General features: G+C 40.1%; 1 protein-coding gene across 1 annotated transcript in view; it reads left to right on the top strand.

Moving 5' to 3' along the window:
- ADAMTS12 (ADAM metallopeptidase with thrombospondin type 1 motif 12) overlaps nt 1-14,711 on the top strand; it is a 155,067-nt gene extending 140,356 nt beyond the window's left edge. Inside the window, exons 22-27 of the mRNA XM_015817020.1 lie at nt 1,173-2,201; nt 5,508-5,660; nt 8,943-9,116; nt 10,593-10,649; nt 11,481-11,634; nt 13,476-14,711. Coding sequence (XP_015672506.1) covers nt 1,173-2,201; nt 5,508-5,660; nt 8,943-9,116; nt 10,593-10,649; nt 11,481-11,634; nt 13,476-13,624 — 1,716 coding nt within the window. The 3' untranslated portion in view covers nt 13,625-14,711. The remainder of the gene's footprint in view (nt 1-1,172; nt 2,202-5,507; nt 5,661-8,942; nt 9,117-10,592; nt 10,650-11,480; nt 11,635-13,475) is intronic.
- The last annotated feature ends 8,941 nt before the right edge of the window (nt 14,712-23,652 follow it).

Below are 23,652 nucleotides of genomic sequence, written 5' to 3'. Positions count from 1 at the left end.
GCTTTTTCAGCAAGCGGGACTGACCTAGGGTGAATTTTTAAATAGGGACAATTTTTAATGATTTTAAACAAGACACAGCTACAAATATTTGGTTTTTAATTGGCTTTTATAGGGAAATGTTTTGTATTGTTTTTTAATATGCTGTGAGCCGCCCTGAGTCCCATGGGGGAGAAGGGCGGCATATAAGTCTTATTATAAAATAAATAAATAAATAAATTAGTTAAAACAGAATATAAAATAACAGAGATGGAAAGGACCTTGGAGGTCTTCTAGTCCAACCCACTGCCCAAACAGGAGAACCTATATAATTCCAGATGTCCAATGTCTTCTTAAAAACCTCCAGTGATGGAGCACCCACAATTTCTCGAGGCAAGCTGTTCCACTGATTAATTGTTCTCACTGACAGGCAATTTTTTCTTAATTCCAAGTTGGATTTCTTTCATAAGTTTTCATCTGTTACTTTTTGTCGTGCCCTCAAGTGCTCTTTGTGACAGCCTCTCAAATATTGCAAGACTGCTATCATGTCTCTCCTAGTCCTTCTTTTTGTTAGACTAGACTGCAATCGTTCAGCATATGTTTTAGCTTCCAGACTCCTAATCATTTTTGTTGCTCTTCTCTGCACTCTTTCCAGAGTCTCAACATCTTTTTTATATTGTGGTGACCAGAATGGGAGCCAGTATTCCAAGTGTGATCTTACCAAGGCAGTATATAGTGATACTAATACTTCACATGATCTTGATGCTATTCCTCAGCAGTCAGTGTTGGCGCTTTTTTTGGCAGCTGCAGCACACTGCTGGCTCATACTTGTTAAGATGTTAGGGTGAGATTGTCAAAGAGTTTATTCAATAGCGATAACATTCAAAAGGGACTGAAAGAGTAGAGCCAGAAGCCATAGCTACACAATGAAGAAATACATAAAAGTCAGGAAAACCTTTTCGCTGAAGCCAAGTCCAGGGTGAGTAGCACACTTGTTCTAACCTTTTCTATCCTGAAAAATTCAACCATCAGCTTGAATGAGTAACTCCAATCTATCAAACTGAAATTTCCAGCTAAATATGAGCCCCCAGTTTCATGGCTTCCACCCCTGTAATGCCAAAAAGCAAGTTAGGTGTTTTATTTGGCTCACTGGAGATGGAGTGGATGAGATATCTAAATGTGTTTTTATTTTGCAGTGTACAGTTACCTGTGGTGGAGGAGTACGTACTCGTTATGTCACTTGTACCAAAAACAATGGAGAACCATGTGATGTTTTGAAGAAACCCCATTCTAAAGCTCTGTGTGGTTTACAGCAATGCCTATCCACTCAAAGCTTGCTAAGGACTCATTTCAAGTTCCATAATGGAAAGATTATTAGAAGAATAGGGGTTACTCCCAGAAGAGGCCCTTCAAAAAAATTGGCCATCCCAGAACCATTGCCAAGAATCCATTCAACAATAATACCCAGGCTCAAAAACATTACTTTGATACCCACTTCCATTAGTCTTATAAATTCTTCTCTAAATGAAGACTTGGAAGTTAAAAAGTTACAAAACAATTCCATTGACTCAAACATACTCAGTAACTACTCCTGTGTAACTAGTGCCAACAGCGCATTGCTAAACAGCACTCATGGACCTCTCATAACTGCTTGGAATATATCTTCAGAAGGTAGCTCCAAAAACAAGGATTCCTTTACCACTGACCCCAGGTACAATCCAAAGAATAATTATTTAATGGAAGCAAATGACACAATGCCCAATAGTACTGAAGGAGAAATAAAAGACTACATTCAGACTGAAAGACCAACAGAGAGGTTCCTTACATTCACCACAAGCAAGGTCTCGGGAACCTCATCTACAGATGATCAACCTGATCATCTCAGCCAATTTTCTGTTACTCCCACAACTGAGGCTTCATTGACAATGACCGATCTCAAAGGCCTTCGTGTACAAATAAATCCGCCTGTGACAGCAGATCCCATTACAGAACAACCAACACTAGTAGAGGATACATTCGAAGAAAAATCTGCAAATACAACCCCATCAAAATCCTCTTTCAGTGAAACACCCTCTTGGCCCACAGAAAGTCCATTTGTGCAAGACATCACTATGCCAAAAAACAGTGAGAATGTTTTCAAAACAAGATTACTAAATGACTCTGATTCAGAAAAGTCCAGAAACCTGCATATTAATGCCTATTGGTTGGTGGGAAACTGGAGTGAGGTGAGTATTCACATTGTCTTATGTTGTTTACAACTGTCAATGCAATGTTATTTTTATCGGTATATCTTTATCATTCTTAGGTTCTTCAGATGAAAAACCTTTTAACTGTGTTTCTGAGAAATACTACAAAACTGAATTTTTAATGTGTCCAAACCTTTTCTGGGTCTCTTCTAGTCTTTTTCTTCTGGCTGCATAGATTGATCAAAATGAAAGTTGATCTTAGGTTTCATGCAGTGGCAATTAAATGCCAAGCCATGATGCATTTTCTCTGTTTTACTGTAGTGACGCATCCCAAAGAGCAGACACTTGGGTTGCAAATATTTTCAGCCATTATATTTTGGAAATGGATGAATATTCCTGAAAAAGTAATATGGTGCAAATAAAAGCATGGAAGACAACCTCACTTATCTTAGGATGCTTTGATTTATATTTCTTTGCAGATAGAAATAATGCCTAGGTATCCTTCTGCCTTGCACATTAGCAACTATGCTCTCTTTAATTTCCCTTCATTTAATATGCATTTGAATGTTTTAGCAAGTGACCACTGATTTTAATATTATTGAGATTTTATTCTAGTTCATATATAAGTTTCAAAGAAACTCTTTTTAGATGGATTATGGCCAGGAACAATGGGTGAATCTTCGCCTTCAGCTGTTGTTACAAGGCTCATCATTATTTATTTATGTATTTATTTTTTATCCCGCTTTTATTATTATTTATAAATCACTCAAGGTAGCAAATGTGCATTTTGAAAAATGTAGGTTAGATGCCAAGATATGTATAAGTCCTGCCAATTTCCTTCAGGAACTCAGGGTGGAACATAGACCACTCCTAATTTTTCCCCACAATAAGTCTGTGAGATAGGTTGAACTGGAAATTGTGAGTACAGATAATCCTCAATTTAGGATCACAATTGAGCCCTAAATTTCTGTTGCTAAGCAAGATGGTTGTTAAGTGAATTTTCCCCCTTTTACAATTTTTCTTTCCACAGTTGTTCAGTGAATCACTACAGTTGACAAGTTAGTAACATAGTTGTTAAGCGAATCTGGCTTCCCCATTGACTTTGTTTGTTATAAGGTCACAAAAGGTGATCACATGACCCTGGGACCCTGCAACCATAATAAATATGAGCCAGTTGCCAAGAGTCCAAATTTTGATCATGTGACCATGGGGATGCTGCAACGGTTGTAAGTGTGAAAAAATGGTTATAAGTCACTTTTTCAATGCTGTTATAACTTTGAACAATTACTAAACAAATGGTTGTAAGTCGAGGACTACCATTACTCCAAAGCCATATGAGTTTTCGTAGCTGGGAGCAGACCTGAACCTGGAAATTTCGCATCCTAGACCAGTGCCTTAAATATTATCTCAAAATTACATCAGGATAAACAAGCTTGACTTTGAGCTCAGGGGTTTTGAGAGGAGAAAAGACTTACCTTGAAACGGTCTGCAAGGGAAATAGTTTCTGGGAATGGTTTGTTTATTTATTTATCAAATGTAGAGACCACCCACCTCACTCACAGAGCAATTCTGGGCAGTGTACAATGCTTTGCATTTCAATGCTGGAAACTGTTTATTATGTAACAATTTATAACTCTGGGAATTTCTGGGATGCTTCACAAAGAAATTCATAATACTTGAAAATGCTACTGAGCAAGGTGAAATTGATTATTTCCTATTTTGAACTTCACTGCAAATGTGTCAAATTAATTAACAAAGCCCCATGGAGAATTTCAGAATTTCAGCTGAATAGCGGTGTACAGCTGTTACTTATCTCTTTGAGGCTTTACAGAAACAGAAGCAACCTCCCAACCGTATTTATAAAGGCAAGGTCTCAAGACTACCACATTTGGTTCTTTGAAGCCAACTGCCTTAAACGGTTTTACATTGGGATGCTTCAACTTAATTTCAAATCAAATGAATATTGCCTTCCAAGTTTTTCATCAAGCTACAAAGAAATTAAGTTGAATGTTCATTGAGTAGGATATTTAGCCTAGCTTTGATAGAAGCAAAAGCATTCTTGAGAAAATTAGTGAGAAGATAGAAGGTCTTACAATACATTTGGCAGGCCAAACATTTTCATTTTGTATTAATTCAGATGAAAATTGACCATTTACAGCGCCTGCCATTCAAATAATAGATACTTCTTAATTTACCTCAACAATACACGGAATGAGAACTGCCAGACAAATAAACTGATTTCTTTCCTCAGAGGCAAGGATAGCTGAGATCACATTGCTAATATGGAAAAAGCAAAGAAAACAAATGCCCATTTTTGCTTTTTTGATTATGTAAAGGCTTTTGTATTTGTAAATATCCACAATTTGTGGATAGTGCTTAAGAATCATAGGTACCCTGGGCCCATCTCATCCGTCTATTGAATATATACGATAATTAGGAAGGAACAGTTTGAACAGAATATGGAACAATTAAATGTTTCAGAACTGAAAAAGAGTACATTAAGGTTGTGTAGTGATCCCTTACTTTTTTTAATAAAGAAGAGGGGTCCAACCTATTCTCCAAAGCACCTGAAGGCAAAACAATGGATGGAAACTAATGAAGAAGAGAACCAGCCTAGAACTAAGAAGAAATTTCCTGACAGTTAAACAATTAATCAGTGGAACGATTTGCTTTCAGAAGTTGCGGTGCTCCATCACTGGATGTTTTTAAGAAGAGATTGGACAACCATTTGTCTGAAATGGTATAGAGACCAAGTGCCCAAAAACTGGCCCCATCCCCACTTACACCCCCCCCATCCTTCGCCCCGCCTGCCCACAGGATCACTCACCGCCTCCAGGGCCCACAGATCACCCAGGCAGCCCAGAAGCGCTATGGCAGCCACACCCTCTGCCCGCGCCCTGCAGCATCAACTGCATGATGGGGTGTGAGGGCAGAGTCTTGTCTATGCTGCCTGGCTGCCATGTCCTTGGCTGCGCTGCTCCATGTGGGCCACGCTCGAGGGCGACTCTCCTTCAGGGGGGCTGCTGGAGAGAAGGGGGTCACGGGGGAGGCAAGGCTGGGGCAACAGCACGTGTGCCCACAAAGAGGGCTCCGAGTGCCACTTCTGGCACCCGTGCCATAGGTTCGCCACCACTGGTATAGAGCTTCCTGCTTAAGCAGGGGGTTAGACTAGAAGATTTTTTCTTGAAGACCTCCAGTGATGGAGCACCCACAACTCCAGGAAGAAAACTATTCTATTGATTCTTAAGGTCAGGAAATTACTGTCAGGAAAAATTAGAAAGCCTTGTCTGTCATTTTCTTCTCCTGCATCCTTAAGAAACGGCAGCATTATTTCCAATTTTCCAGTGTTCTACCACATGTGGTGTTGGGGCCTTTTGGAGACTAGTGGAATGCAACACCAAGAATCAGTCTGACTGCCAGCACATCAAAAAACCTGATCCAGCCAGAAGATGCTATCTTCGGCCATGTGCTCAGTGGAGAGTAGGAAACTGGAGCAAGGTAATGAAGCCTGGCCCACTGTGATTGATTGATTTATTGTGGATTTCTGCTTTTGGGAAGCCAAAAGAGCTTGTTCTCTGACCCTGACTAAAACAATTTACTCTTTTCCATAAACAAGTAATGGGGGAAATGCATTTTATTCTCAACATATCCCTGAAATGCGTAATTTCTTTTACTCTAAAGTTTCCCAATGTCATGTTTCCTGAACCACGTAACTGCCACTGGTAAGATTCAAAATTTAAATTTAATGAACATTTAAATTTTTCAAACATTGAAAATGGAAATAATCAGAATAGTGATACATTTTCAATGCTAATTTTGAGGCAGATCTCTTTCTATAGAACATTCTCTATTTATATTAGCTATTATTATTTTTCTTACCAACTGAAGTACTTCAAAATTAAACATTTTATTGATTAGATTTTCTATTCCAGGCTCTTGTCAAAAGTGGATCCTGGGAATAATAACATTTATGAATATGTTCTTTTTAGAATTTCCACAGAAGTTAGCAATGTTCAACTTGAAGTGGTTATAGATGGGATGGTGGAGTTTCTGTTCTTCAAGACTTGAACTTTATTTGCTTCTCATTCAGAAGAATGCAGCGTACCTTGTTTTAAGCAACTCCAATTGCAAACACAGACCTCATACTTCTCACCTTTTCCTCCTTGACAAACTACAGTGCAGTTTTGAATGGCGCTATAGAGCTGAGTGGCTCAAGTTTTAAATTGTCAGTTTTTTTCATCAATTGCCTCTCCTTCAGCAATCTAGCTTCTTGGAAAACCTCCAAAAGCCAGCTGTCTTGCTTAGTAGTTCTTTCAGACCTAAGTTGCAAAAATCCAGTTATCATGAGATGATTCCAAAGAGCTAGATCAGTGGTTCTCAACCTGTGGGTCGGGACCCCATTTGGGGTCGATCGACCATTTCATGGGGGTCGCCAAGCATGGCTGTCCGCCATTTTTTTTGTCCGCCATTTTTTCCCCCTTTTCCGGCGGGTGCCTTACCTCCCTTGGGCTGGGCCAGCTGGCGGTCGGCCTGCTCCCTCTCTGCCGCTTGCCAGCTACGCCTCGGCCGGCGCAGGGGGCGGAACCACACATGCGCAGCGCTTCCGGGCAGGGAAAGTCCTCGACTTACGACCGGTTGGGTAGTCCTCGACTTACGACCGGTTTAGTCCTCGACTTACGACTGGTTTAGTCCTCAACTTAAGACCGGTTGGGGTCACGGCATTAAAAAGGTTGAGAACCACTGAGCTAGATGATTCCCTTTGCTGCCATCTACTGGTTGCCTAGATTTTTGTAACCCAGATTGGGTGGCCCTAATTGCGATCTATCCTAGCCATACTCTTGGCCAATCTGATCTTTTCATAAAGCAAACTAAAATCCTTCCTTCAAATTTAGAAAGCTGGCAGATTTTTGCCCTCTTACATAGGTTGTTATAACAGTGTTTTAGCACCCGCTTTGGTGCTGTTGAAAGAAAAATCATCAGGTCCAGTTCCAAGCTGGGACTAAATAAAATGGAGGCTAAGATGCTGGAAATAAAAATGGAGGCTGCTTAGAAAGAAGGTTCCAGGTTATTAATGAGCAGAACCAGCAGCAGCATGTGGCTCTGGGACAGCTGACCAATGGAGTTGAGGGTGGATGGATCTGTATAGGGCTCTGAAATTTTGAAGGGAAAATGTTTCTGGGTTTTGCAATGAGGTGGGTTTTTGTGTTTTTTGCTTGTCTGAAGAGGGTGTAGGATTAATCCTATTATATCCTAAAAGTCATGTTCTTTAGATTTTTGGGTGGGGGAATATAAATTCTTAATCTCATCAGCTGTGGAGGCTGAAGGCATTTTGCTTATGAATGGTGTGCCCTAAATCTGCATTTCTAAAAAGTGGCCTCCTCAGTTTCTGCTTGAGGGAGACTTGGGCTGATTTTCTGCCTCCATTAAGATTTTTCTTCATTATTCCTTTGGGGAAATATAATATTCTGCCTTTTTTAATACCCCCCAAAATATTTCCTTCTCTAGGACTGTGGGTGGGTGCTGACTTTCTACAATGCCTTGCTCCAAGGAGTCCTACGTTGTTCTGAAGTTTTGATGCCCTGAGGCAGGGGTGTCAAACTGCCGGCCCGCGGGCTGGTTTCATCATACTGGAGCCGCACCCACCCCATTGCCGGCAATGGCAAAAAAGCTCCGATACGTTGCGCGAAGTCACGTGACATCGTGAGTTTGACATGTCTGCCCTGAGGCTTCAGGGCAGAGAGACCACTTGCCAGTCCAAATACTTTGCTTTCAGGCAGGTGTGTCCAGCCTTGACAATTTGAAGACTTGTGGACTTCAACTCCCAGAATTCCTCAGTCAACCAGTTGGATGTTTGGTAGTGCTTCACAGCTGTCTGCAATCAGTAATGGGCTGGATAAAGAATAACAACTTGAAACTGTGTCTAGAGAAGATACAGGCTCTTATTATTAGGAACATAAAGGTGGCATGTCTGCCTATTCTGAATCTGGGATAATATTTTCCCAGAAGGAGCAGATATGCAATATGGGTATGCTTTGGGCCCTGAATCTGTCTTTTTCTCCTTCCAAGATCAAGGCTGTCAGAACTGCATTTCATCAACTTTGGTTGATATGACAACTGTATGTTTTGCTGGAAAATAAATATTTTAAAATTATGCTGTTGTAATAATCTCCAGGGTTGACTGTGGTAACTCACTCTTCTGGGGGGGGGGGAAGGTCAGCTGGTAGACAACGTGGTTTTGGGAAGAGCATAAGCTGACCACGTTATATCTGTGCTTAAAGAAGTGCCAATTCATTTCTCTACAAAATACAAAGAAGTCATTATCTTTAAGCTTTACATGACTTAAAGGGTATTTGAGGCAACACTGTTTTCTGTGTGAAAAATCCATGCTCAGTTCAGGAGATTTGCCCACAGTAGCCACAAGTGGCAATTTTGTTGGGAATTTGCTGCTCCAGCTCTTTAGCATGCACTCTCCACTGGATAGAGGGACATCTTTTGGGGCTTTTTCTTAAAGCCTCAAAGTATATCTTTTCAAATAAGCATTTTAAGCCTCATGCAGATGTAGTCATTTCTTTCCCTTTAAAGCTACTCAAACAGCCCTTTTAAAGGAGTTTTAAAAAATGATTCCACTCTGTCTTTGGCCCTGGACAGCAAGGGAGGTCCTATGGTTCCCCTATTTCTGTGTTGCATCATACCAGTTGCCCTGTGCTTTCAAAAACAAAATACCTCTCAGGGATGTTTGACGTTACAGAGGTTACCTTCTTGCTGCTCTTCCCTCCACAGTGCTCTTCCAGCTGTGGAGGGGGTTTCAAGACCCGCGATGCACATTGCATTGATGTGCGAGAAAAGAGAGTCCTGAGGCCGTTCCACTGCCAGATCCTACAAAGCCAGCCGGTACTGAACATGAGCTGTAACATGGATCTATGCTTCATGTGGCACACAGAGACTTGGAATGAGGTACAATGCATCACTCTGATTAATGAACCAATGAATCATTTGCATGCCATCCGAGTGGAGCCAGACAGTGGTGGGATTTAAATATGTGAACAACCAGTTCTCTGTGTGGATGCCGCTTCCAGAAGTCCATTCTGGGCCTGGGCAACAAAAAATTAGCTACCAGTTCTGCTGAACTGGTGCGAACCGGCTGTATCCCACCACTGGAGCCAGAACATTCCCAAACTGTACAGAACATAGAGCAGCCTTCCCCATTGTCAGCCCAACAAGGTAAATTAGATTGAGAAACAATACTATTCAGATCAGAACTACTTTTATTGTAACAGCAGTAGTAACAGAATCTTGCACACTTTAATGTGCTTCCCTGTCCCTTGTATTATCTTTATAAGGAGAGGCTTGTCTGAGACATTTTCTCAAGTTACATTCTGGGACTGAGTTCAAGCCTCTCTTATCTGACCATTACCAGAAATACAGTATTCATACCTTGTGCTTAAAATTAGTTCAGCGTCGTTGGCTGAATTAGGTGAGTTCATCTGTCACATTAAGGATCAACCCTGCTTTACAGACTGCAGTGATCATGTTCATAAGATAAAACATTAGCACTTCAGAGTAATACTGAGCTCCCAAATACAATCAGATGCATGGCTAAAGATCAGAGTTAAGTTTAGAGTTTTTTTCTGTATCCTATTGGAGGCTACGGTAGATAGAAATGGCTTGCTCTCTCAGCATTTCCACTTCTAACTTGGCCCTGAGCCTTAGTAGGCATAGATAGCAGTGCACTCGGTTCTGATGGCTAAAATATTTCTTTATTAAAATTTGTTATGTATCAATGACTGTGACCATCATGTCATGTAGATCAAGAGATAGGTAACTATTGTATTATGCCTGGATGTTTGGTGCTCTTCTCCAGCCTACAGGTGGTCCTTGACTTATGACCAAAATTGAGCCCAAAATTTATGTGGCTAAGCAAGACATTGGTTAAGTGAGTTTTGTCCGATTTTATGACCTTTCTTGCCACATTTGTTTAGTGCAGGGGTAGGCAACCTTGGCTCTTTCATGACACGTGGACTTCAACTCCCAGAGTTCCTGAGCCAGCCATGAATCACTAAACTGCAGTTGTTAGGTTAGTCACATGGTTGTTAAATGAATCGGGCTTCCCCATTGACTTTCCCCATTGATTTTAGAAGGTCACAAAAGGGGATCACATGACTCTGGGACCCTGCAACTGTCATAAATATGAGCCAGTTGCTAAGTGTTTGAATTTTGACCACCTGACCATGGGAATGCAGCAACTGTCATAGGTGTGAAAAATGATCATAAGTCACTCTTCAGTGCCGTTGTAACCTTGAACAATCACTAAACAAACTGTTGTAAGTCAAGGACTACCTGTATGTGCAATTCCTTCCAACCACTACTTTTGCCTTCTTACCTCTGCAGCAGGTTCATTTTGTTGTGTAAGTGTCCTCTTGTTGCTCTCAGGGGCTAAAGAAGAACAGGAAGGAGGAGGAGAGTGATGCCATCAAGCAGGGCAATGCAGTAGGAATCCTGACATTCCAGCCAGTGTCCTGGGATCCTCCCCTAGTCTTTCTGTCATGTGTCTGATTAACGAAACACTTCAAAGAACTTTCAGGCATTTTTTTAACCTAAAAAGCCTTTATTAGTATTACAGAGTGTCAGCACGGCATGGTGGAATGCTAAGATCTGAATTTCCCTTCCTTTGCACATAACATTCCAGGCATTTCTCCTCCCCTATTTTGGGGTCATGATTCACATCTTCCAATTAACTTGGAGGGCAAAGATTCACTTCTGTTTCTTTTCCCCGGGCTTTCCTTATATTCTCCTCCCCTTTCGCTGTCACCTGATTTAACTCTAAAAATACCAGACAGTTCTGCATATATTGTCAAAGCAAGAATATTCAATATTAGCAGCGTTGACACTTTCATTTCAGCAACCCTGATGGGATAGTGACAAGACCAAGAGCATCTTGGTCTCAGGAGGGGAGGGAGGGAAGTCACAGGTGTGGGAATGATATAGGACAGGGGTGTCAAGCTGCTGGCCCGCGGGCCGAATGCATCATGCCGAACCCACGCTCACCCCATTGCTGGCAATGGAAAAAAAGTCGTGACATGTCACGTGACATTGCAAGTTTGACACTCCTGATATAGGAGTTCCTGCTAATAACTTCCTAGTCCAGAGCTGCAGGGTTTTGCAGTGTTTCCTCTGGAGTGTCTACTGAGCCAATAGTTAGCTTGCAAAGCTCTTCCAAAACCCCATGGCATTGTGAGGACACAGGACATGGTGCTGATTCCCAATCAATGCAGCCTTTGTGCTTGGAATTTGTGCTTTGTCATTCAAAATGACTTCCAGTGCTCAGCTTCCTGTGGAGGTGGTACTCAGGAAAGAGCAGTGCGGTGCATCAGTGTGGACGGCCATGCAACTAAGGAGGAGAATTGGTGCGAGCAGGAGACCAAGCCTCCAGATTCTCAGGAATGCAACCTACACAAATGTGTGAAAAGTACTGGTGAGTTTATTCTAGCAAAGATCTGTCCAAGAAAACCATCCTGGGTCAAAATGGCAGGAAATTCTATATTACAAGCTGATTCATTGGAGACCTTCTAGTGTTGCTTATTCCAAAGAGCAAATAGTTTCATTTGTTGATATATTTTTGGATTAATTTCTGACTTTAAGGGTGGGAAGAAATCTCAAGACAATGTTATTGGAATATGTATTTATAATATATTTGCATGTATTTGCATTTCTAAACACTGGCTGTGACCATAGAACTTGGTTATCTAGGCTATGGAAATAACCCATTGTCAGGGTTCACATTATACATTAGATCATAAATTAGCCAAATGGGATAGGTTTGCATAACACACTAACCCTCCCCCCTCAAACTTTAATCAATTGAAATTAATCAAGTTTACATATCATGGGTATATTCACTAGTTCTGAACTATTTGAGGCACAATATCAGTAGTCATGTTATCATCAAGTAGATGCTTCACAACAAATTTATCATAAAATGAGCATTTGTAAATGTATTTTGCACTCATTTGGGCTGAATAGGTGCATCACAAACTTCCTAGAATTACAAATTCTGAAGGAGAATGATATTCTAATGTACACATTGGTTAATCCAGGAGGAAGCATCAGATTGCCTCAAAGAAAAATTTCATTAGACATCTGTAATCAAATTATGTATCTCTCTCTTTCCCAAACAGCCTGAGATTAGTGCAGAAGCTGCTCCACTAATAACATGAATTTATTCCAGTATTTAAATGCTTGCAATCATATTAAAGCGGCACAATATAGGTCGCAAGTTCATGGCAAAAACTAATCGAGAGTAAAGATATCTAATGAAACACATGCTATTACAAATACTTGCAAAAAATAAACATCACTTTTCATTTTTTCACAACCTCTCTCAACTCGTCATCCTCCAGATTTTAGAGCCACAACTCTCAGAATTCCAAGTTCTCCACATCCAGCTGATTTCATAGCTGGCCTAAGATATTTTGTTCCTTACATTGAATAAGATTGCCTCACATATCCTGTCATTCCATCTTCAGAAGCTGGTTGGACCAGCAAATGATTTTTTTTCAACACCAAGCGTTGTCAACTACAGGTAGTCCTCGACTTATGACCACAATTAAGCCCAAATTTTATGTTGCTAAGCGAGATAGTTGTTAAGTGAATTTTGCCTCATATTACAACCTTTCTTGCCACATTTGTTAAGCGAATTACTGCAGTTGTCAAGTTAGTAACACAGTTGCTAAGTGAATCTGCCTTCCCCATTGACTTTGCTCATCAGAAGGTTGCAAAAGGAGATCACATGAACCTGGGTCACTGCAACCACCAAGCATCTAAATTTTGATCACATGACCATGGAGATGCTGCAACGGTCGTAAGTGTGAAAAACAGTCATAAATCACTTTTTTTCAGTGCCATTGTAAGTTTGAACACTCATCAAATGAACTGTTGTAAGTCAAGGACTACCTGTATATTGTCACAGATTCAAGATTGGTACAGACTCTAGAGTGGTTGTGTACACATTAATTCCAGCTAAAATAGTCTTGTATTACAAACATTTGTCATGAAAGATTATCTGTCATTTTGTTATTTAGAACCATTTAATTTATCGTATGCCTCCTATTTCTGTCTTAATCTTCTATTTTGCTTATGGATCTCTATTCTTCTGTCCTTCCTATAACCTTTTCCAAGTTCTAACTATCTGACTCTTGATCTTTATTTTCTATTTATCACTGGGTGTCTTTCATTTTCTCTCTGATACTTTGTCTTATCTTAACTCTGCTGCATGAAACACCAGTAACTTCTCTCTGTTCCCATACACACTTACAGGCTCATCCTGCAGCAAGGACAGACTATCTGTGAACTTCTGCGAGAGGGTGAGAGATATTGGCAGATGTTCTGCACCATCAGTAAGGATTCAGTGCTGCCACACATGCAAGAGATACTTGGCTGTCAACAAAATGGATCTTGAGAATTAACCAAATCTGAATCGTCGCCTAAATAAAAACTAAACTTGGTAAGATGGACTTTGGAAATAAACAAAATTCTTCTACAATTTCCAGCATGGTCTATGGACCTATAATTTAAACCTTCCTGGAGGCAAGATAGCCTTTTCAAAATTTGGACTCATTATTTTTGTATGTTCTATATATTATCCTTATTTTTTCTGTATCTGTCAGTAGTTCCTTTGATTTCATTTTCCTTCTCTGGGTCATTTCCTGCTCAATCTTTCTGGCCCAGTTTAAATCAGGTTTTCTTGCTTTAATGAATCAGCTTTTATGCTGATTTGTCAAGAGAGCTGTATTGGAAATAGAAAAAGATTTTGATATATCCAGGTATGCATCTTATTCTGTATAAAAACATCCATCTAGGTCAGAGACTCATTAATGTACGCCACAAGTTATCATTGTCATCCGTTGACTTATACATGGTAATTTTTGAAGCTACAGTTGTAGACCCTGAGGCTCTCCAGATGTTTTTGAACTCAACCAGCATGGCTTATACTAAAAAATTGATGAAACATTGTTCAGACAGTACTTTCCCTTCCTAGGATTGTAATTTTCTTCTGAAATTCTATATGTGAAGAATTGTAAAAGTTGCCATGTTTGTGTATAACAGATTTATAAGTCGAACTGAATTAATCAGTTTGGTTCTTCAGTATGGTGCTATTATACCATGGTGCTAAAACCTATGTGACATCTAAACATTCTTTTTATGGCTGGGCTCAAAGAAGATACTAAGCCAATGCTCATTGCAATGGATGAATTCAACCATCACCATTTAGAATCCTGGAGTTTTGGGCTTAGCATGTCAACCTAGCTAATTGTGGTACAGTGAAAAGAAATGATTAAATAAATCATAGCTTAAGGTAGTTTGTGAAACCAGTGTTGCAACATGTGTACATTTATTGTATAAATGAATGATGTAATCTTGAAATTATGCTTTATCAGGGTATTGCTGTGCAATGCTTGCTGTATTGCTTTTTCAAATATTCCTGATGTACTTTGCTAAAAACGCTTTAATTTGTAAAATACTGAAAGCCGTATGGCCCCTTGTGATAAAGTGGGTCTGCTTCTTTGATGCTGGCAAGAGTTTAATTGGATTTCTACATGAAAGGGTATATTGTGAATGGCATTGGTTCGATGCACATGAACAAGTGCTTTGAAGGTCAACAGGTAAAGTTGGCTGTTCGCAGAAAGTGAACTGCATCTAGCCAGCAAAAGATGAGAGCAATAGGCTTATCTTCATCAGAGACACTTGGTTGACCAAAGCTATCAAACACAGAGGCGTAAAGATGCACTTGAAAATGGTTTTAATCAATTTCATAGAATTGTAGAGCTTGAAGGAATCATCTTCTAATCCAGATCTCTGCAATAGTGAAACTAAGTGTCCAGGCTCTTCTTAAAATAGGTAGATAGGTTGTTCCACCATTGTATATTTTCGTTATACTGGTAGTCCTTGACTTATCAATAGTTCGTTTAGTGATGATTCAAAGTTACAAAGGCATTGAAAAATGTGACTTATGATCTTTTCACAGTTACGACCTTTACAGCATCCCCATGGTCATGTGATCAAAATTCAGAAGCTTGGCAACTGGTTCATATTTATGATATTTGCTGTGTCCCGAGGTCATGGGATCACCTTTTGCGACCTTCTGACAAGCAAAGTCAATGAGCAAGCCAGATTGACTTAAGAACTGGGTTACTATCAACTGCAGTCATTCACTTAACAACTGTGGCAAGAAAGGTAGTAAAATAGCAATAAACTCACTTAACAAATGTCTCAGCAGAAATTTTGGGCTCAGTTGTGGTCATAAGTCGAGGACTACCTGTATTTAAATTAAAACTAGGGAGCTGCAGCCGAATGCTTGTTGCTTTTTGTTCTAGTTTCTGTAGACATGGAAAATATTTTATGACCATCTTCCCTATAGCTTCCCTTTATGACCCTGAATACAGCCTCCCTTTACTCTTTTCTTCAAACTAGGACATTACAGGTTCCTTTAGCCTTGTATGTTTCAACCTTGGCAACCTTAAGGTGTGTGGACTTCAATTCCCAGAATTCCCCAACTAGCCATGTTGGCTGAGGAATTCTGGGAATTGAAGTCCACACATCCTAAAATTGCCAAAATTGAGAACCACTGCTTTAACCTGTTCTCAGACGCTATGTTCTTAAGTCCCATTGTTCTCCTGTGAACCATCTCCACCCTGTCAATAGCCTTCTGGAAAAGGAGCACTGAGAATCAACACAGAATTCCAGGTGGGGTCTCAACAATATGCGTAGAGGGGACTAATTACATTTTTGGTACAAAACTTCTTCTAATTCAGCCAAGAAATGTATTTGCTCTTCTACCAGTCTCATAGAATTGAGCTATGTTCATCTTGGGGTCAAGCATTCAAAACAATTCACCTGTCACTGTAACTCTGGAAGAAAATATAAAAGGGGGGGGAAATGACATTGCCATAGGTGTATACTATAGGCCACCCAACCAAGCAGAGGAAATAGATGAATTTTTTTCTAGTCAGTTAACTAAGGTATGAAGGAAGCACATCACAATAGTAATGGGGACTTTAATTACCCTGACATCAACTGGGAGACAAACTCTGCATCAAGTGGAAGATCAAACAGATTCCTGACAAACCTAGCAGACAATTTTGTCTCCCCAAAAGTAGAGAAGGAAACTAGGGGATCAGCCATATTGGACTTAATTCTCATTAACAGGGATGAAATGATAGATGTTGAAACCACAGAAACCTTGGGGGGGGGAGTGACCATGCAATATTGGAATTCAACATTATACAAGCACAAGCAATAGAACACAGTCAAACTAGAGTCTTGGACTTTAAGAGACCTAATTTTAACAAACTTAGAGAGAGCTTGGGAAGGACTCAATGGATGAGAATCCTCAAGGGGAAAACAATTCAAGAAGCTTGGGAAATTTTGAAATCTGAGATTATAAAAGCCCAATTTAGCACAATACCAACAAAGAAGAAAAATAACAACTCTCAAAAGAAACCAGCATGGCTGCATAAAGAACTCTCTGACAAATTGAAAGACAAAAAGGACAAGTATAAAAATGGAAAGAAGGGCACATAATTAAGGCAGAATATCAGCAAATAGCCTGAGCCTGCAAAGATGGAGTGAGGAAAGCTAAGGCACAAAATGAACTAAGGCTTGCAACAAAAGTCAAAAATAACAAAAAAAACACCTTCTTTCAACATGAAAAAAACAAGAAAAGGTTAAGGAAATGATTGGTCCACTAGTGGGAGAAAGTGGCAAGAAGGTGACAAGCAACAGGGAGAAAGCAGAACTATTTAACTCGTTTTTTGCATCTGTCTTTACACAAAGTGAAAAAACAGATCAACCTATCAAAAACAGCACCATAAAAAAACAGATTAGAAACACAAGTTAAGATAGGCAAGAAAATGGTAAGTGAGCACCTGTCCACCTTAGATGAGTTCAAATCACCAGGACCAGATGGAAGTTTCTGAAGAAACTGGCAGATGTGATCTCAAAACCACTGAACTATATCTTTCAAAGATCCTGGAGCATTGGGGAACTACCAGAGGACTGGAAAAAAGCTGATGTAGTTCCCATCTTCAAAAAAGAAAAAAAAATGGATCCAGGAAACTACCGACCTATCAGCCTGACCTCAATACCTGGGAAGATCTTGGAAAAGATAATCAAGCAATGATTGAGGCAAACAAAGTCAAAAACAGATCCTGCCAGACAAATCTTATTGCATTCTTTAATCAGGTGATAAAATTAGTGGACCAGAGGAATGCTGTGGATATAATTTACTTGGACTTCAGTAAGGCATTTGATAAAGTAGACCACAATCTACTACTTGATAAGATAGAAAAATGTGGGGTAGACAGCATCACCACCAGATGGATTCGTAGCTGCCTGACCGGCCGTACTCAGCATATGGTCCTCAATGGATTCTTCAACATCTTCATCAATGTTTTGGATGAGGGGATAGAAGGGGAACTCATCAAATTTGCACATGACACTAAGCTGGCAGGAATAGCCAACACTCCAGAAGACAGGCTTAAGATACAGAAGGATCTTGACAGACTTGAACATTGGGCACTATCTAACAAAATGAAATTCAATGGTGAAAAAAGTAAGGTTCTACATTTAGGCAAGAAAAACCAAATGCACAGGTATAGTATAGGTGGTACCTTGCTCAATAGTAGTAACTGTGAGAGGGATCTCGGAGTCCTAGTGGACAATCACTTAAATATGAGCCAGCAGTGTGCTGCAGCTGCCAAAAAAGCCAACACAGTCCTGGGCTGCATTAACAGAGGGATAGAATCAAGATCACGTGAAGTGTTAATACCACTTTACAATGCCTTGGTAAGGCCACACTTGGAATACTGCATCCAGTTTTTGTCACCACGATGTAAAAAAGATGTTGAGACTCTAGAAAGAGTACAGAGAAGAGCAACAAAGATGATTAGGGGACTGGAAGCTAAAACATATAAGGAACAGTTGCTGGAATTGGGTATGTCTAGTTTAATGAAGAGAAGGATGAGGGGGGACATGATAGCAGTGTTCCAATATCTCAGGGGTTGCCACAAGGAAGAGGGAATCAAGCTATTATCCAAAGCACCTGAAGGCAAGACAAGAAGCAATGGATGGAAACTAACCAAAGAGAGAAGCAACCTAGAACTAAGGAGAAATTTTCTGACAGTTAGAATAATTAATCAGTGGAACAATCTGCCGCCAGAAGCTGTGAATGCTCCAACACTGGAAGTTTTTAAGAAAAAACTGGACAGCCATTTGTCTGAAATGGTATAGGGTTTCCTGCCTGAGCAGGGGGTTGGACTAGATGACCTCCAAGGTCCCTTCCAACTTTATTATTATTATTATTATTATTATTATTATTATTATTATTATTATTATTATTATTATTATTATTATTATTATTATTATTATTATTATTATTATTATTATTATTTATAAAACACCAAGTAGGATTTGTTTGATTGGGCTATAGGCCTGGTATCTGATTTCCCATATTCTTCATTAAAATACCTATAGAAGATCCTCAACCCCCAACAGCCTAATCAAGGAATCACCAAGACCCCTCCCACCAACACTGATAGGGCAATCCATTAGTATATAAAAATGAGAGTGAACCCCATTCCCTTTTTAGCACTGATGATGTTACTTAGTTGGGTAATGAAATGTCTGCAAGAAAACAACCAAGCTCAGTTCAATCCTGGGCTACAAATATTCTGTTCTATCAAAACCCACAAGAGGATCACAGGAAAACAGTGTATTGTATGTATAAAATCGAAAAGGCTAATAGACCTAGTGCTGAAAACAGTCACACAAAACACACATAACTCAGAAAAAAGCACACACATACACACACCAAAACCTAAGTGGGCAAACATGAGTATAATAACTCAACAGACCATGGCTGGAATCAATATCTCCTCTTCCCTTTTTTTGCTCCCCCTCTGCTCCTCCCCAGCTTTCTGTGGTTTGGGAGGGGGATATGGTATGATATGCCGCATAAATCAATCATGGTTATTGCTTCCACAAGCCCTATATCACTTCAATCGTAATTGAGTGGTGCTATCAAGATACTTCAGTCAATAGTTTTGGGAGAATTTTTGGGCAGGTCCACTTTTTCGCCTTATTTGCAAGAATTGTCCTGCCATCTGTTGGCCAGAAAAAACAGTGAAACACAGAAGAGACAATCCAAGTAGATTCTCTAAAGTGATATGAGTGATTTTAAAGTGTAGTTAAATAAGCAGCATTTATTAATAGACTGTATTTTCAGTAATGTTGAAAATATGTCAGTATCCAAGTGGCTTCCACAGGACTATGGTGGAAATGACCTATGGAAATGATCTTTTAGAAATATATTCTTAATTTTCCTTGAACAAAAAAAAGAAAGTCGTAAGTGGCTTTACCCCTTTTTCTACTGATAAAACTGCAAAAAAAAAAAAATCCCTTTGGAGATATTTCTTTCCAGCAAAGAAACAGAAGAATTTCAATTATAAGAACCCTTATAATTGGCTTCTTAGAATCTCAGTGCTGGTAAATTGCATTAAAAGAAATGCAACTGAAAAATGACTAAAACCTCTAGCAGAAAATCCCATATATTCTCAAGATTTTGTGAAAATCAATGACAGTTTAATTTACAGCTGAAAATGTAGAAAATGGATCCACAAATTGAATTGTGTTTATTGCTTGGGGGGGGGGGGCTTGCATTAAATATATAATAAGGAAACAGTTTGTTTTTGTATACAGCTAGCCCTATTCTAGCTACTCAAGCAAAGCTTTAATATATGTAATTGCCATTTGCTACTTTTTATAAGCTGTTTCCCAGCTTATGAAATAGAATGGCATTTTTTCCTGCTTAATTTATGAAGTTCTTACATTTGCAAAGGTTTACATAGGGGGCAGATATATTACAAGTATTTTATATGGTGATGCTGGAACATCAGTTGTGATGTGTATGTTATTTCCTATCTATGTCCAGGAAATTTGCGGTCCTTATTTTCTGCCCGTTCTGTTATCTATCCAGCTTAAGACCTTTTCCCCCCTTTTCTGTCTTCCAGCCTTTTTACAGATAAAGCAAGTCATGGATCATTCTTATAATTTGCATCCTAATGCAGACTATTTTTCTCTTTCTTGAATGCAGAAAAGCCATTTTCTAAGTACTTGTAAGATGATTCAATGAAATTTCTGCCTTCTGACAGCATGGTGAAAGCTGAAGGGAGAGTTATGAGTCACTATGAAATCACCAAATAATACATCATGCCTGATTAAGCAGTATTATCTGTGGGTGGTGATTTTGGCTCTATTAAATATTTGTTCCAGATTTAAGCATTTATATTGTACTAGTGTAGTATTAGACCAGGAGTCCTCAAACTACGGCCTGCGGGCCGGATGCAGCCCACCTTGTCTTTTTATCCGGCTTGCCGGGCGAACATTGGTGGTATAGTGCAGGGCTTTTCAACCTGTGGTACGCTGCCACCTGGCAGGTAAGATGTGACCCTGTCTAGCCTAGATAAGTGTAATGGGGGGAGGGAACGAACTAAAGCCTTGACCATCTTGCTTTCACCTGGGACGCCAGGCCCTGCGCTGCTCGCCACCTCCTGTGAGTGCTGAGGCAGGTTCAGCTTCTTGCTAGCTTCGCCTCGCCTGGCCCAGCCTCTCCGTGCTGTGAGGAGAGCGTGGCGCTGCCTGCCAAAACCAAGCAGGCTGGGGGCTGGGTGGCAGATACCGACTCTCACTCCGCTCGTGGCGTCCCCTCCCCTGGAGCCCACAGAGCCAGGTGTATGAAGTGGGTGAGTGCCAATTGCTGGTCACTTCCAACTGATGGTGCCTTTCTTCATTCCTCACAGAGGGTGTCACTTCCCCACTGTGTTTCTTGCCTGTTTTTCTCCCTCCCTCATCGCAAATATCTCCCTGCCACTCTGCTCTTAAGGCTGTGCGGCTCTTGTCCAAGAATTTACCATGGTCTTTCAAGCCATGGCCACTTGCAGCACAGCCACCGGCTACACTGGCAACCTCTCCCTCTCCCTTTGTCCCTTCCTGGGCATGGAGGGAGGAAGGAAATAGGAATGAGAAAGAGGGAGGAAGGAGATGAGAAGGAGGGAGGCAAGGAAGAAAGGAGGGGAGGGAGGAAGGAAGGAAGATGGGAATGAGAAAGAGGGAGGCAGGGAAGGAAGGAGGGTAGGGAGGGAGGAAGAAGATTGAAATGAAAGGGAAGTCCTGCCTTAATCCTGCCCTGCTGCCCTTTTGCTATCACCTTGCCCCCTCCTGGCCTATCCTGGTGGTTTCCCATCCTATCGCTAAGGATGCTTTGGTTATAATCATTTTTTTCAAACTGTAGTCCGGCCCCCCAACAGTCTGAGGAACAATGAACTGGCCCCGTTTAAAAAGTTTGAAGACCCCTATATTAGACCATTTGCGACTTAAGACTACATAATATGCATAGGTTCCTGAAGTAAAACACACATGCATGCATGCAAACTAACTGGATTCCATACTGAAGGAAACAGATCTCTGATATTAAAAGTTTTTAAAAAGGGGTTCCCAGAGGGACTGGTCAAATACTGTCCACCATACAGAATCTGAAAATAGATAATGGAGAAATGATGTATTTAAATTAGGAAGCGACTTCTTTCAGCAGAACCAGGGTTGTTTATGAGTGCTGAATGTTCAGAGACAACCCTTTAATGTTGTTTGAAGAACTTCTTAAAAAAAATTATTTGTTCATTGTAGGACAGGGGTTCCAACCCGCGGCCTGTGGCCCAATGCCCAGCCACAGCCCATTTGGAACTGGGGTGTGGAAATGGTGGGTGAGCATGCTATGCATGCAAAATTGCATTTGTGAAAGCAGTGCCCTCCCCTGTTGCCTCTGCCAGTCTGCCAAGCCAGAAAGGTTGGAGACTGCTGTTGTAAGAGATGAAAAACTGGGCATCACATTCTGCTAGATCTGTATTTGGAATGTTGATATCTCACTTGGGTTCAACAAGACTGTCTTTCTCTTGTGCTCTCAGTGTTCAGATTTAAGATAGAGCTTTGCATCCAAAGGGAAGAAACTGAGGCCCTTCACCCAATTGGTCAGTAGCACGAAAGCTCATGACGTTTAGAATTGCATCTTAAGTACCTTATCAGCTTCCTTTCCCTTGAAAAATAAGGAACTATACCGCTTTCAATTTTCCCCAAATGACATTATAACTATTACGTTTCCCAGCTGATGTCATGATCTTTCCTAACTGAAAACCCGTATATAGGGCTGCGTCTGACGTGCGTTTCACTTCAGGATCTTACACAAGTTATGTAGTCTTCAGTTGCAAAAGGTCTAATACTACACTAGTACAATGCAAATGCTTAAACCTGGAACAATAAAGAAAGCCAAAATCACCACCCACAGATAATACTGCTTATTCAGGCATGATGTATTATTTTGTTATTCATAGTGACTCATAACTGTCCTTTCAGCTTTCACCATGCTGTCAGAAGACAGATATTTCATTGGATCTTCTTACAAGTACATAGAAAATAGCTTTTCTGCGTTCAAGAAAGGGAAAAATAGTCTGCATTAGGATGCAAATTATAAGAATGATCCCTGACTTGCTTTATCTGTAAAGCTTTGAAGAAAAAGGCTGAAAGACAGAAAAGGAGGGAAAGGGTCTTAAGCTGTATTGCATAATATCACATAGATGCAGGAGAAACAGCTAATGATTGTTGTGTAAGAGGAGACATCATTTATTCAACTTTAAGTAGGATTTGATCCTATTTTAAATCTCCAAAGTATGTGTAGTCTAACCATTTACAATGAAACTGACCTGACTCAGGAAAATATTGGGACAGTTTGATGTTCTGTATTAAATGATGTTGTTAATCAGTGTTTGTCAAACTTGGCAACTTTAAAATGTGTGCAGTTCCAACTCCCAGAATTTCCCAGCCTTCTTAAATCTGCCAAGTTTGGCAAACTCTGTTGTAAATGAAACAGAAGAATGAACAGGAATTGCAAACCACCAAAGAACACACGGGAACAATCTCTTTGTCGAAAATCAGAAGGCATTTTTAACCAAATTTATTCTGTGAAGAAAAACACTGAAGAGGTTTGATCTAAATCCTTGATTAGCCTTTGTTCTCTGTGCCTTTGTTCTCTGGGTCTTAGACATATCCTTTCAAAAGCTTTCATCCAGTTGCTAATCAAAATAATCTCCCTCATCATACAAAGATTTTCAACTTCATCTCTATTTGAATTCTGAACCTATAAATATGTCTAACGTATTTGAGAAAATTATTATTTCAAAGAGGATATAGTGCAAAATTTTTATCCCTCAAAACTAACTTAGGAGAGACTGAGAAAGCTAGCTCTAATTCAGTGTTTCTCAACCTTGACAATTTTAAGGCATGTGGACTTCAACTCCCAGAATTCCACAGCCAGCATCGCTGGCTGTGGAATTCTGGGAGTTGAAGTCCACATGCCTTAAAATTGTCAAGGTTGAGAAACACTGCTCTA

The sequence above is a fragment of the Protobothrops mucrosquamatus genome, unplaced genomic scaffold (assembly GCF_001527695.2).
Source record: "Protobothrops mucrosquamatus isolate PMUCROS unplaced genomic scaffold, P.Mucros_1.0 scaffold548, whole genome shotgun sequence".
Lineage (NCBI taxonomy): Eukaryota > Metazoa > Chordata > Lepidosauria > Squamata > Viperidae > Protobothrops > Protobothrops mucrosquamatus.
The sequence above is the reverse complement of the archived record's forward strand: the minus strand, read 5'-3'. Positions and strand labels throughout refer to the sequence as shown.